Source organism: Schistocerca nitens, chromosome 9, assembly GCF_023898315.1.
Source record: "Schistocerca nitens isolate TAMUIC-IGC-003100 chromosome 9, iqSchNite1.1, whole genome shotgun sequence".
NCBI classification, from domain to species: domain Eukaryota; kingdom Metazoa; phylum Arthropoda; class Insecta; order Orthoptera; family Acrididae; genus Schistocerca; species Schistocerca nitens.
Genome location: NC_064622.1, coordinates 31,137,033 through 31,150,362, shown reverse-complemented (window position 1 = coordinate 31,150,362; position 13,330 = coordinate 31,137,033). Strand labels below are relative to the sequence as shown.

The 13,330-nt window shown below is 41.6% G+C and overlaps 1 protein-coding gene across 1 annotated transcript in view; it reads right to left on the bottom strand.

Moving 5' to 3' along the window:
- The window catches only part of LOC126203535 (uncharacterized), an 849,800-nt gene extending 838,915 nt beyond the window's left edge, over positions 1–10,885 (bottom strand). The window contains exon 1 of the mRNA XM_049937860.1: positions 10,855–10,885. Coding sequence (XP_049793817.1) covers positions 10,855–10,885 — 31 coding nt within the window. The remainder of the gene's footprint in view (positions 1–10,854) is intronic.
- Positions 10,886–13,330: the final 2,445 nt, after the last annotated feature.

The window sequence follows — 13,330 nt, the reverse complement described above, 5'->3', positions numbered from 1 at the left end:
GATGCGACCATCATGATGCTGTAAAGATGTTGTGGATTGGCAGGAGAGCCAACCCACGAATTTTAGAGCAAGCCGAAAGGCACGCGATTTAGCTCACGCAGGCTGGCGTGACGTCTGGAACAGGACAAGGAATTTAGACTAGAAAGAAAAGGATGTAGCTGGTGGAATACTTAACTTTAATCCATTAATGTTGAACGTAGCTCTTGTCTGAACATTATTTACAATATCAATAGTAACTGAACATGGCGCCTTGCTAGGTCGTAGCAAATGACGTAGCTGAAGGCTATGCTAACTATCGTCTCGGCAAATGAGAACGTATTTTGTCAGTGAACCATCGCTAGCAAAGTTGGTTGTACAACTGGGGCGAGTGCTAGGAAGTCTCTCTAGAACTGCCGTGTGGCGGCGCTCGGTCTGCAATCTCTGACAGTGGCGACACGCGGGTCCGACGTATACTAACGGACCGCGGCCGATTTAAAGGTTACCACTTAGCAAGTGTGGTGTCTGGCGATGACACCACAAAAGAGAAACTGGATTCATCCGAAAAAATGACGTTTCGCCATTCGTGCACCCAGGTTCGTCATTGAGTACACCATCGCTGGCGCTCCTGTCTGTGATGCACTGTCAAGGGTAACCGCAGCCATGGTCTCCGAGCTGATAGTCCATGCTGCTGCAAACGTCGTCGTACTGTTCGTGCAGATGGTTGTTGTCTTGCAAACGTCCCTATCTGTTGACTCAGGGATCGAGACGTGGCTGCACGATCCGTTACAGCCATGCGTATAAGATGCCTGTCATCTCGACTGCTAGTGATACGAGGCCGTTGGGATCCAGCATGGCGTTCCGCATTATCCTCCTGAACCCAACGATTCCATTCTCTGCTAACAGTCATTTGATCTCGACCAACGTGAGCAGCTATGTCGCGATACGATAAACCGCAATCGAGATAGGCTACAATCCGACCTTTATCAAAGTCGGAAATGTGATGGTACGCATTTCTCCTCCTCACACGAGGCATCACAACAACGTTTCACCAGGCAACGCCGGTCAACTGCCGTTTGTGTATGAGAAATCGGTTGGAAACTTTCCTCATGTCAGCACGTTGTAGGTGTCGCCATCGTCGCCAACGTCGTGTGAATGCTCTGTAAAGCTAATAATTTGCATATCACAGCATATTCTTCCTTTTGGTTAAATTTCGCGTCTGTAGCACGTCATCTTCGTGGTGTAGCAGTTTTAATGGCCAGTAGTGTATCAGAAATAGGTGCAAATTTTTACACTGCTGGTGTTGCCTGTATGATAACGTGCAATAGGTACAGAGAATATGAGTGTGGAACTCTCAAATTAAATGCCACAACGTTATCCTCATTCCTAAAATATCTGTATAATTTGGGTTACCTTACTGATCTGGAGTTGCCAAAATTTGAAGGTAACTGACTACCATTTGTTTTCTAAATAACTGTTGTCCTCTTTACGTTTCACTTCACACAGACTGCACAGGTTGAATAAAATGTTTCAGAATGACACGTTTTTATTTCTGAGTATTATAAGCATTATAATCGCAATCTGAATTGTTAGATTAATGGTCTACCTCCTGTTAAATTGAACTATAAATGTTGTACCAAGGAACTTTCATACTAAATAAAATAAACGTGAATAACGCATATAATATTTTATATTCACTCAATACCTAAGCTACGAATAAAGGTTAATATTTTTACATTTTCATCAACTCATTAAAGTCAGTTCCAAGTAATATTTAATACTCTCATTTTCACATAGTAAAATGAATCAGACATCATTGTTTTCCATGTGTTAGCGACCCCACGGTAAGTTAGTCACTTTATCCAGAAGTAAAAGATGTTTATCATCTTATCCCGATAATCCCAAGAGGTGTTACGTAACGGGTGAGACTACGTAACACTTGGATTCAGTAACATACTCTACAGTTGTTTTAACATCTGAATTCAACACGCAGGTTTGGTTATCATATAAGTTTAGCTGTTTAGCAGATGACTGTTTCACTCCCTTTCTTCTGCGTAGTACGTATATTGATTTCGTCACGGCTGCATACATTTTACCCCATAGACCAATGAATTCAATACTAGATTTACAATTTACTTAATCTGTCAGTAATTTTAATTTCTTTCTGTTTATGGGTGGAATGTTATATACGCTATTTGCAGGGAAACCTGATATATCAAACCATTTACATACATTACTCCCGTTACACTCATAATTATTTGGAGTGTTAACGAAATAATTTAATGTATCAGTGTTAGCCACACACAGTTTTACATGCTTTGCTGGAAACTTGTTTAGCGTATAATTATAATAAAAGTCTGCATGATGTGTCTTTGATATATCTCGTATCGCGACTCCTACTGCTACTGGTTTATCAAACACTACATTAAGTCTATTTAATTTAGTACCAGTTAAATTTCCTTTAACTAAACACTCCTTCACAAACTAATTTTTTCAATCAAGGCAGCTGCTCCGTATCTGCTTCCCTCGGATATTTTTTATTTTTCGTCCTCCTCTTTCATACATTTAGCATAATTTTGTGGAAGATTCTATTATTCACTAATTTGAATAAATTATTTTCTAAACCATTTCTTTCGCTCATGCACTTCTGTGCTCCAATCACAATCTTTGGTTTCTTCCATGGTGCTTGTCTGAACGACAGTATTTCGTGAAACTTTTCGGTACCATACCATGATGGAAACACTGTATTATATTTCTATAGTGTATTACACAGTTTTTCTTATCACGAAAAGTAGACATATAATTTAATGGTGAACTAGGCTTGCTGTAGCTGCAGGTAGTTGGTATTATCACTTTCTCAGGGCACAGTGGTAGATGAGACTGATGATCGTGCACATTTTCAGAAGATTGACGTTCCACTTTTAAAAAACGAGTACATCCTACGTCAGAATCAAGTCGTATAGCCGGCCGAAGTGGCCGTGCGGTTAAAGGCGCTGCAGTCTGGAACCGCAAGACCGCTACGGTCGCAGGTTCGAATCCTGCCTCGGGCATGGATGTTTGTGATGTCCTTAGGTTAGTTAGGTTTAACTAGTTCTAAGTTCTAGGGGACTAATGACCTCAGCAGTTGAGTCCCATAGTGCTCAGAGCCATTTGAACCATCAAGTCGTATATTTTTCACAAGTAAACTTTCTCGTGCTTCCGGACTTAGTCAAACAGAGTTGGAAACAGGAATGTGTTCCATCGTAGCACAATTATGAAAGCTACCAACATCAAGATATACATCATAAATAGACATGAAACTGATGTTTGCAACAGTATTTCTGCATAGACAGTGAAAAAAATCAGCTGTAACCCCTCACACGATGAGCTGAGGATGATCCATGTCAATAAACAGCTGTAATTTTAGGCTGTTGGTTTTCGGTAAAGCACACCATTTCAAGCCAAGTGAAGTAACTTAATGGGCAGGGTCCCTCTCACTGACTTGAAGTCGGGCTGCAGAAATTGTCAAGAACATCACATAACAGCAGCACATCAGTTTTAAAATATTGATTAGTCTACTCCCCCTGTGTTTAGCACTTGGAAATACCCATACATCGCTTGCCCTGTGGTTCTATCCCACTCTGTGATGGTTCCGCCTGATACATAAATATAAATTTTTCTATTAGAGGTAAGCGATCGCCTAGTAATACAAAGTCGTTACTTACATACTCATATGGGAAAGACTTTTTGGTTAAATTGAACTCATGACAATAAAAAAAAATTGCACCTTACCTTGATTTCCTCAAGTTTCAAGTAAAATGCACACTTTTAGAGGGGACGTGGCAGATAATTAAATGAATCTATACATCAGAAATTTATACTGCATCTCCTCTCTTGATGCATTACTGCAAGACTCTTCGTAAATAATTTGTATTTCTTCATTTATGTTGGCATCAGATAAACGTAACCGGATTTAGTGTGATCTATTTATCACCACCCGTTATCGCTTTCGCACACACACACACACACACACACACACACACACACACACACACATATATATATATATATATATATATATATATATATATATATATATATATATATATATATGGCCATTGGAATTGCTGACGTTGTGAAACATCACGGGCATTGTAAAGCAAAGCCTAAGCTGCAAACTACAATCGGTATGTGCAGATCCCCGAGGTGCACCAACAAACCTACATGACTAATCTCCGATTCACACTTCAGTGCTTGACACAGTGTTCATCGAACCACCTTCACATATTTCTCTACCATTCCACTCTCTAACAGCGCGCGGGAAAAACAAACACTTCAATCTTACACCAAGAGCCTTGGTTTCTCCTATTTTAATGATAATTTCTCCCTGTGTAGCCGAGTGTCAACTTCATATTTTCGCATTCGGAGGAGAAGTTGGAGATTTTCGTGAATAGACCCCTATGCAGTAGCAAATGTCTTTCTTTGCCTTAATGGTTGCCCCTGTTTAGTGATACGCAAAACGAGCTACCTTTCTTAGAACTTTTTCAAGATCCTCCGTCAATCATAACTGGTAAGCGTCCCACCTTCCACAGCAGCACTCTACAACAGCACGGACAACAATAGTGCAGGCAGTCTCTTTAGCAGACCTGTTCCATCTTGTAACTGTTTTGCCAATAAAACGCAGACTTCGGTTTGTCTTCCGCACAGCATCATCTACTTGATCGTTCCATTTTAAGCTGTTCATAATTATAATCCCTAGGTATTTAGTTGGGTTAACAGGGTTCAGATTTGAGTGATGTATCAGGTAACCGACATGTAACGGATATCTTTTAGTACTCATGGGGATGACGTCGCGCTCTTCATGATTTAGTGCCACTTTTCGCTAAATACGGATATCTTGTCTAAATCATTTTGCACTTGGTTTCTGATCTGATTACATCACTGGACTGTAAATGACAGCATCATCGGTAAACAATCTAAGCTGGCTGCTCGGACTGTCTCCTAAATTGTTTGTATAGATTAGGCAGCAGAGGGCGTACAACACTTGCTATTTCCAACGTTAGACAGCACTTCTGTTTTATTCAATGATTTTCAGTCAGTTACTACCAGCTGTGACCTTCCCGACAGGAAATCATGAAATCACGTAAAATGACTGCAATATCTACGCTTAACGTATGCTTCCTCAAATTGTTGTCGCTAAATATGACAGACCATTACTGAGAGAAATGCTAATCTTATTGTGACCTATGTTAATCATTTTGTTTTCCAAAAACAAAAACAGTCACAATCTCATCCGTTACATACAGTAGATAAGTAAAGTATTCCATGCAGCCGTGACCTCCGTAGAATTTAAAATGATTATTCATCGTCATAGTCACAGTGCACTGGGTAGGCTCTGTTGGACGGTGTACGTAAATGTACTTAATCAGAATGTGAACTAGAGTTATTATTACGGCTGAAAGTGCGATGGGCGTTTAATAAGTAATGCAACACATTTTTTTTCTGAAAGAAGGTTAGTTTTATTCAACCTTTCAATGTACTATACCATTCCCGAAGCTTCTGGCTACGAAACAACATTTTAAACATAATCTCCGACCTCTTTGAAGGCCTTGCACCACCTTAATGGTAGAGCCTGTGTGCCCGCATGGTCCCAACACCTTGCCGCATCAATGACCTCCTTATTGTTCACGTACTGCTCCCCGCAGAATGCGTCCTTCATTCGGTCAAGTAAACGGCAGTCGGAAGGTTCGAGATTCGGACTGCAGGGCGGATGAGGAATAAATATTCAATGAAGTTTTGTGAGCTCCTCTCAGGCGCACAGACTTGTGCGTCGTCGTGGAGATGGAGATGTTCGTTAGCATTTTTGTGGTGACGAACACACGAGAGTGGTTTCTTTGCTGAGGGTAACAAAATACGCTTCAGAGTTGATTGTTACACCATGAAGGAGGACATCCAACAAAATGCCCTCCTCAGGAACCCAGAATCAGCTGAGGGTGCGGATTTGAACTTCTACACGTAGGAGAGGTGGTTTCGATTTCCATTTTCTTTCCCGTTTGAAAAGATGAACCAATGTTTCATTCCCTGTAACAATGTTCGACAAAAATTGTCACCACCAGCTTCGTAGTAGGTGAACAACTCCGCACAGATGGCCCGTCGTTGCTGTTTATGGCGTTCTGCTAGGCGGCGAGGAAACCAGCAGACACACACCTTCGAGTACCCCAACCGGGGGACGAGTGTGTCAGAGACCTCCAGTTCAGCAACGATGTCTTTGCTTGTGATCCGTCGATCACCTCTACAGAGTGTGTCCGCACGATCCAACATTACGGGAATCACTGTTTGGTGCCGCCGACCGGTATGTGGATGATGGGACGGCTTGGAGTGACCTTGTTGCAACGGTGATAGGCGCTTCGCCCAACTAATCACAGTGCTTTTGTTCACTGCCATGTCTCCATACACATTCCACAAGCACCTAAGAATATCTGCTTTTCTCTGGTTTTCCAACAAACGTAACTCAATGACAGCTGTCTGCTTGGAACGCTCTTCCCTTACAGACGCAATTTTGAGGTAACTTACAGCGCCGCCAGCGAATGGAATTTCATGAAACTACAGGGGCTGAAGCGGCAATATTCCACGACGGCACACAACAAATTTTGCGTTTTTAAACCGAAATTGTCGAGGAAATAAATGTTGTATTACTCGTTGAACGCCCCTCCGAAAAACTGCTTCTAACATGCATTCTGTGTCAGCCTAAATTACAACGGATACTTTGAACTTATTGCTAAGCTTGATAAATTACACAGGGTGATTTTATCCACCGAGTAAAAACTCTAGGGATTGTTCGATGAGAAGATTCGGAGCAAAAAAGGGCTAATGAACTTATGTCAAGAGATGCATGCTTTCCTTACTACAGATCATTTATTCAATCATACATTGTTACAGAGACTGCGGCCTAATACGCAACGCGCCGGGCGCGGTGGCCGTGCGGTTCTAGCGCTGCAGTCCGGAACCGCAGGGCTGCTACGGTCGCAGGTTCGAATCCTGCCTCGGGCATGGATGTGTGTGATGTCCTTAGGTTAGTTAGGTTTAAGTAGTTTTAAGTTCTAGGGGACTGATGACCTAAGATGTTGAGTCCCATAGTGCTCAGAGCCAGAGCCTAATACTCGCTTTACCATGCAGCCACAGTTACACAGTCTGCTGAAAATGGTTGCCTTGTGCCTCAACACACGCGTGTACGCCTGTAGCAAGGTCTGTGTCTCACGTTCGCATCGGCCAGGCTGCATCCGAACAGTGTCAAGGGAGCAGGAACGCGCTGCTCTAGTGTGTCCACATCTGGAATCGGCTATGCATGCACAACCAGAAATAGCACGGGCTGAGATCCGGTGAACGAGTAGTCCATGCAACTGGACCCCTCGTCCGATTCTTGGACCAGGGAAGACGCGATTGAGATGCCTCCGGACGTCAACGGCGAAGTGGGCTGGAGCACCATCATGTAGCAGCCACATACCCCTTCGAATCATCAATGACAATTCTTCTAGCATGGGAGGCAAAGTCACCCGCAATAAACGCCAATAGTTCGCGCCTGTTAGGTGATGTGGAAGGAAGATTGGTTCCAAGGAAGATTGTTGGTTGTTGTCGCCGGGGTAGGTCTCCAGATGCAACCTTGCTGGCCGCCGTCCGTTGCCATTTGCCTTTCCGTAAGCAAGCTATCGATACGAATACGAAACCATTGTGTACAACGCTGTAGCACATCTACCACAAAGTGAGTCAGCAAGAGAAGCGAGTCAGATACATCATTACCAACTACTATGGCAGGAGAGGGCTTTAGGGTTTGATATATGAGCAACAGTACCACCCTCTAGGAGGAAACCATGCATGCTGCAACTGTGGCTGCATGGTACGCAGCGCATCAGAAGGCAGTCTCTCTAACAAAGGATGTCTGAATAAATGGTGTGTAGCACGGAAACACTGTGTTTCCGAATAGAAGTTCATTACAAATTTTTTGTTCCTCATCCTCTTATAGATGAATCCCTAGATTTTCTACACGGTGGAAAAATATCATCCAGTATGATAGATGAGCTATGAGATTTTCAAGGGTTACAATCTTTTTAAACTCTCATATTCTCATATTTTATTCTTATATCAGTCTTTAATTCTTCTATTTTATTGTTATGTTTATTTTTCAGGAGGATTTGATAATTCCCATTGATGACACTGGTCGTAGAAACATTCTAAACAGAAATTCAGTATTAGCATCGCGCAAAGGTGATGCGCAGTAAAGAGAAATTGATGAGCAGTAATGCTACTTGTTCACGTCAATGAAGTGATATATATATGTATATATCTGTGTGAGAAACCTAACGAGCTTCTCCTAAGGGCAGTAGGTCTTCAAATTCCTTTACCCTGTTGCCCATCTTTTTCTTCCCCCTCACCTCCTCTTTCTTATTCTCATCATATTCTTCTTCTTCCATAACCATCCATTAATAATCAGAATATTAGATACCACACCAGTTAAGAAAGACACTTTCGTTGTACATTTTGAATATGTGCACGAGCTTCAGCTCAGCGGAAGTGATACATTAGGAAAGGTTAACTTGTTTACTAATGGCAAATATTTAGACACATATTGTGAACGCTTATGTACAAGATACATAGAAACTAGAATTGACCATCTGAAACAAGCATTTTCCATTGAATCAACATTCATTTTTACATGTTTGTTTGCTAACACTTCTGGCAGTTTGCTCTCAGTATTATTTAAGACCCCTTACTTTCATTAACATTATCATGAAGACTCCATTTTCTATAATAACATTTCAATAACTTTAGTTAAGTGCCACACATCACTAATATGAGATGGCAATAAACTTACGTTGCTTGAACTCATCTTTTAATTCACCAGACTCATGCAGAATAACGTTGCAGATTAACGAAACATTGATTTTAAGATACTAGTTTATTTAGCGCACTCTGTTCTCAAGGAGATAGAGGCGTTTAAGAAGTCCCTGGATTCTGAAGTCTAGCAGAGTTAACTATAACACCCGCACATATTCGCTTCCTGGAAGCACGTTCAGCAGAAATCCTTTTCTGATCATTATTTTCCCAATGATCTTGATTTAATTTAATATGCTTTGGAGACTGTTCACGCATTATTCACTTTCAGTGTTTTTGAAAATGTCATATATTGGAACAGGGCTTCGGCAATTCAACTAAATAAAAGAAACGATCTTAACCTCTAGACATATTTTGAGGCAACCAGTTCCATTTACAGAATGAAACTGAAATATATTATGAGGCAAACTGTGGAGAGTACTGACACAATTTCTTATGATATAGTTGTCAACTAGATTATTAAACTTCCTTACAAATAGTTTTGTATGAAAAGTGCACTTGTACGTACCACATATTTCAAATGTGGCAAAATGTTCCCCTTCTTTAAAGTGCTCTTCTTAATTAGCTGCACTATTTATGTGGACGTTTAGGTAAACACGTTCACGTCTTCCCCAAAGCACGACAGATTTACTGAGAACACGAACGCATTTCACGAAACAAATTCAGTGTCGCTGTTATTTTCTTTTAGAGAGCGCAGATCAGTTACGTTAAGGTTACCACACTGTGAGACTTCAGCTGCAATGGGGTATAGTTAATACTATATTGTTTAAGTGTATTATACCTCTACATAATGTGACTGTCACTAGGAATCTTAGGTTAGTTTCTATGAAACATTCTCAAAGTCGATGATGATCACGGTGTTTAGACTACCACGATAAATTGTGAAAAACCGTCCAGAAACTCAAGTTCACCTTCAGTGGAGCTGAAAACGGTGCTGGGAAATATGTTTTACAGCTCTTCTGATAGACGACGAGCTCTCTCCTGAATTTCTCACACTGCTCAAAACATGCTTTCTCAGAAAGTTGAGGCTTTCGATGTGTACACTTGCGCATTTAAGGAGTCACCATGCGTATCATATTCATATTGCGCCTATCTTCCTCAACTGCACGGGCAAGACGTATTTGCTTCGTCACCTGTGGAACCAATACGTTGTACGATATTCGGATTCTTTGGTATTTCCGTTACTTTTGATTAGTTTTCAGTACGTTCCAAAATAGTTCATAAGTGCAACAAGGAACCCCATAGACACATCAGCCGGCTTCATAATAATTTTTTTTTTAACAATGTGGATTGTTTCGTTCCACACTTGAAGCTTCGGGTATTCGCATTCATATTATTAACTTCCAAGGCCCAGTCAAATTAATGTGACCACAGCCTGTGTTCAACGGCAACCTGCAAGAACCATTCACAGCGAGGAGCTGACAGCACTGGCAGTGGAAAGTCTATAAATCATATCGGGGAGGGAGGGGGGGGGGGGGTGAGGAAACAGAGTAACTTATCTCACTTCCAAGCGGCACAGTCATTGGCTTTCAAGCCAAGGGTGAAAGCATCTCCGAAACGCCTAAGGCTTGTTAAGCAACTGGCGAACCACGGTTTTACCGACAGTGTCTCCTCAATAAAAGTTCATCTAACATTGCTCCATGTGGGCCTCAGCAGCAGGTGGTAGGTGGCTGACTCATGCATTCATGCTGACAGCTGGTCATCAGGCGGGAATCTGCACCCAGCAGCGCAACTGAACGTGCACTGAGTGCCGAAAGGTGGCCTTTTCAAATGAATCACATTTTGTGCTCCATCGGGCTGAAACAAACCACTTTACAACAATCGTTGGAAGGGATCCTTTTAAGACATTGTGATTTTTGCAAATGTTCCACACCTCTAGTATCTACATCTATGTTACTCATATGTTCAGCAGCCAGAACATGATTAATAATAATATTTATTGATTTTTTGATTTTATAATTTTGTTTCAAAAGTTAGAAATTAAGTTTGCAGGTTTTGTTAAGATATTACCTGTATCAGTATCTGTATCCCAAATAACCATGTGGGCAATTATCTTATTTCATTTCCAAATCGTTGTGGTTTTTGGAGGACGTCAAGTGATAGTATGTGTAGCAAACGAAGGTTTCTCGTCTTGACCTTTTAATAGCCAACCCAATTCCTCCTAATGTTTGCCTTTCTGTGAATTTCTGTATTCAAAACATTTCGAAGAAATGACATTATCAGGTGGTATGTGCGAATGTTCAACCTAACGTTCGTTAACCATTTACTAGGAATGACATTTATTACATTCAACAACATGAATTTTTCTTCCGCTAGCATATATTATTCCTTATATGTCTGAAGTTAGTACCTCTTCGTGCAAGGTTTCGTCGAAAAATGTTCTACAGGCAAACGTGATTTGTGATACGACCCGAGCGTAAAATTTTGCCGGTTTAAACTTTCAGGTAAATGATGTGTGCGGAAAATTTTAACTGCAGTTGTTTGAAGCGTGCAGAGGCGTTACGTGTTAAAAAATTTCAACGTAGTGCTGCCGTGAGCAAACTGACAATGTAAATAGTTGCCTTGTACACCCTACGTACATTTTTTTTTCATGTAATTCAACTCACGAGACGGTCTGACCAACGAATTTCCTCTGATACAGGTACAGATTATGTTCATGTTATCTTCACGCTACTGTAATTCATTGGAATAACTTTGTCCATGTACCTCAAAATTTAGTATCGATTGTCAGTTATGAATCAAGTGCTTACGCACTTCGGACAATACACTTCTAGGATTAAATCACCACAATAAGCTAAGTATTACATCATTCTGTAAATTATTCATGCAATTGTTGTTACTTTATAATAGAATACCGGCTTTCATTACAGCTGTTTATATTCCTGAGGCTATTTGTTCAAAATGGCTCAAATGGCTCTGAGCACTATGGGACTCAACTGCTGTGGTCATTAGTCCCCTAGAACTTAGAACTACTTAAACCTAACTAACCTAAGGACATCACACACATCCATGCCCGAGGCAGGATTCGAACCTGCGACCGTAGCAGTCGCACGGTTCCGGACTGCGCGCCTAGAACCGCGAGACCACCGCGGCCGGCGTATTTGTTCATTAGGTGTTACACTATAGTCGGAAGCATATCCATATTAAGTGATGTATTTACAAATAGGGTTACTTTGATTGTGTAAATTGTGGAAAGCCGGCCGCGGTAGCCGAGCGATCCTAGGCGCTTCAGTCTGGAACCGTGCGACCGCTACTGTCGCTGGTTCGAATCCTGCCTCGGGCATCGATGTGTGTGATGTCCTTAGGTTAGTTAGGTTTAAGTAGTTCTAAGTTGTAGGGGGCTGATGACCTCAGATGTTAAGTGCCATAGCGCTCAGAGACATTTGAACCATTTCAACCAATTGTGGGAATTTTAATGAAGTGGTAACACCTATTTCAAATCATTAAAGAACGAGAAATGCGAAAAATTTGATGGATTTCCCAAACGATTTCTTAGTATACAGTGGACTGTGCGCTGACATGAAACAGCCTGGGACATTAGAGCTGCATGACGGATCATAACTCGAACCTGGGGCGTTTACAATTCGCGGGCAAGTGCTGTACGGACTGAGCTATCCAGGCACGACTCGCGACTCGCCATTATACCTTTACTTCCGCAGGTACCTCATCTCCTACTTTCCAAACTACATGGAAGTTTCCCTTCATATCTTGCAGGACTAGCACATCTAGAGCAAAGGAAAATGCGGAGACATGTCTTAATGTTAGCGACAGTTTCGAAAGTACAAGATGAGGTACTGGTGGAAGTAGTGCTATGACCGGAATTTTTGAGTGGGGGAGGGGGGGGGGGGGTGTTGGTTGTGAGTCGTGCTTGGATACTTTTGTTCCACAGTCGGCAAGAGCTCTTACCAGCGAAAGAAAAAGGCCCCAGGTTTCTTTTCAGGTTGAGCACAAATTTTCAATCTGCCAGGAAGTTCCAGATCAGTGCACACTCCGCTGCAGAGTCCATATACATTCTGAAAACAATGGTTGTGGCTGAAGCATGTCTGCGTGATATCCTTTCTTCCAGGAGAGTTAGTCCAGATAGTTTCGCAGAAGAAATTCTGTGTAGTATGGAAGGTAGCAGGTCGGTATTGGCGGAAGTGAAGTTGTAAGGGTGGTGGTGGTGGCGGTGGTGGTGTGACGTGCTTGGATAGCTTCGTTAGCACAACACATGCCAGCGAAAGGCAAAGGTCACAGGTTCGTCTCTCGGTCCGACAAAAAAGTTTTAATCTGACAACATATTTCAGTTTGAAAGGTATCTTTGATTTTACAATCCAACGCCGATATGTAATTACATAATAGTATTTTGGTGTTTCGGAGAAGGGAATGTCATATAAATTGATTGAAGGATACATATTCTGATTATCTGACAGCAAACTTAAGGTAAATTAATGTCAGATATTAGAAATTTCTAATCTAATTGATAGTGCACGAATTAGTGGTACAT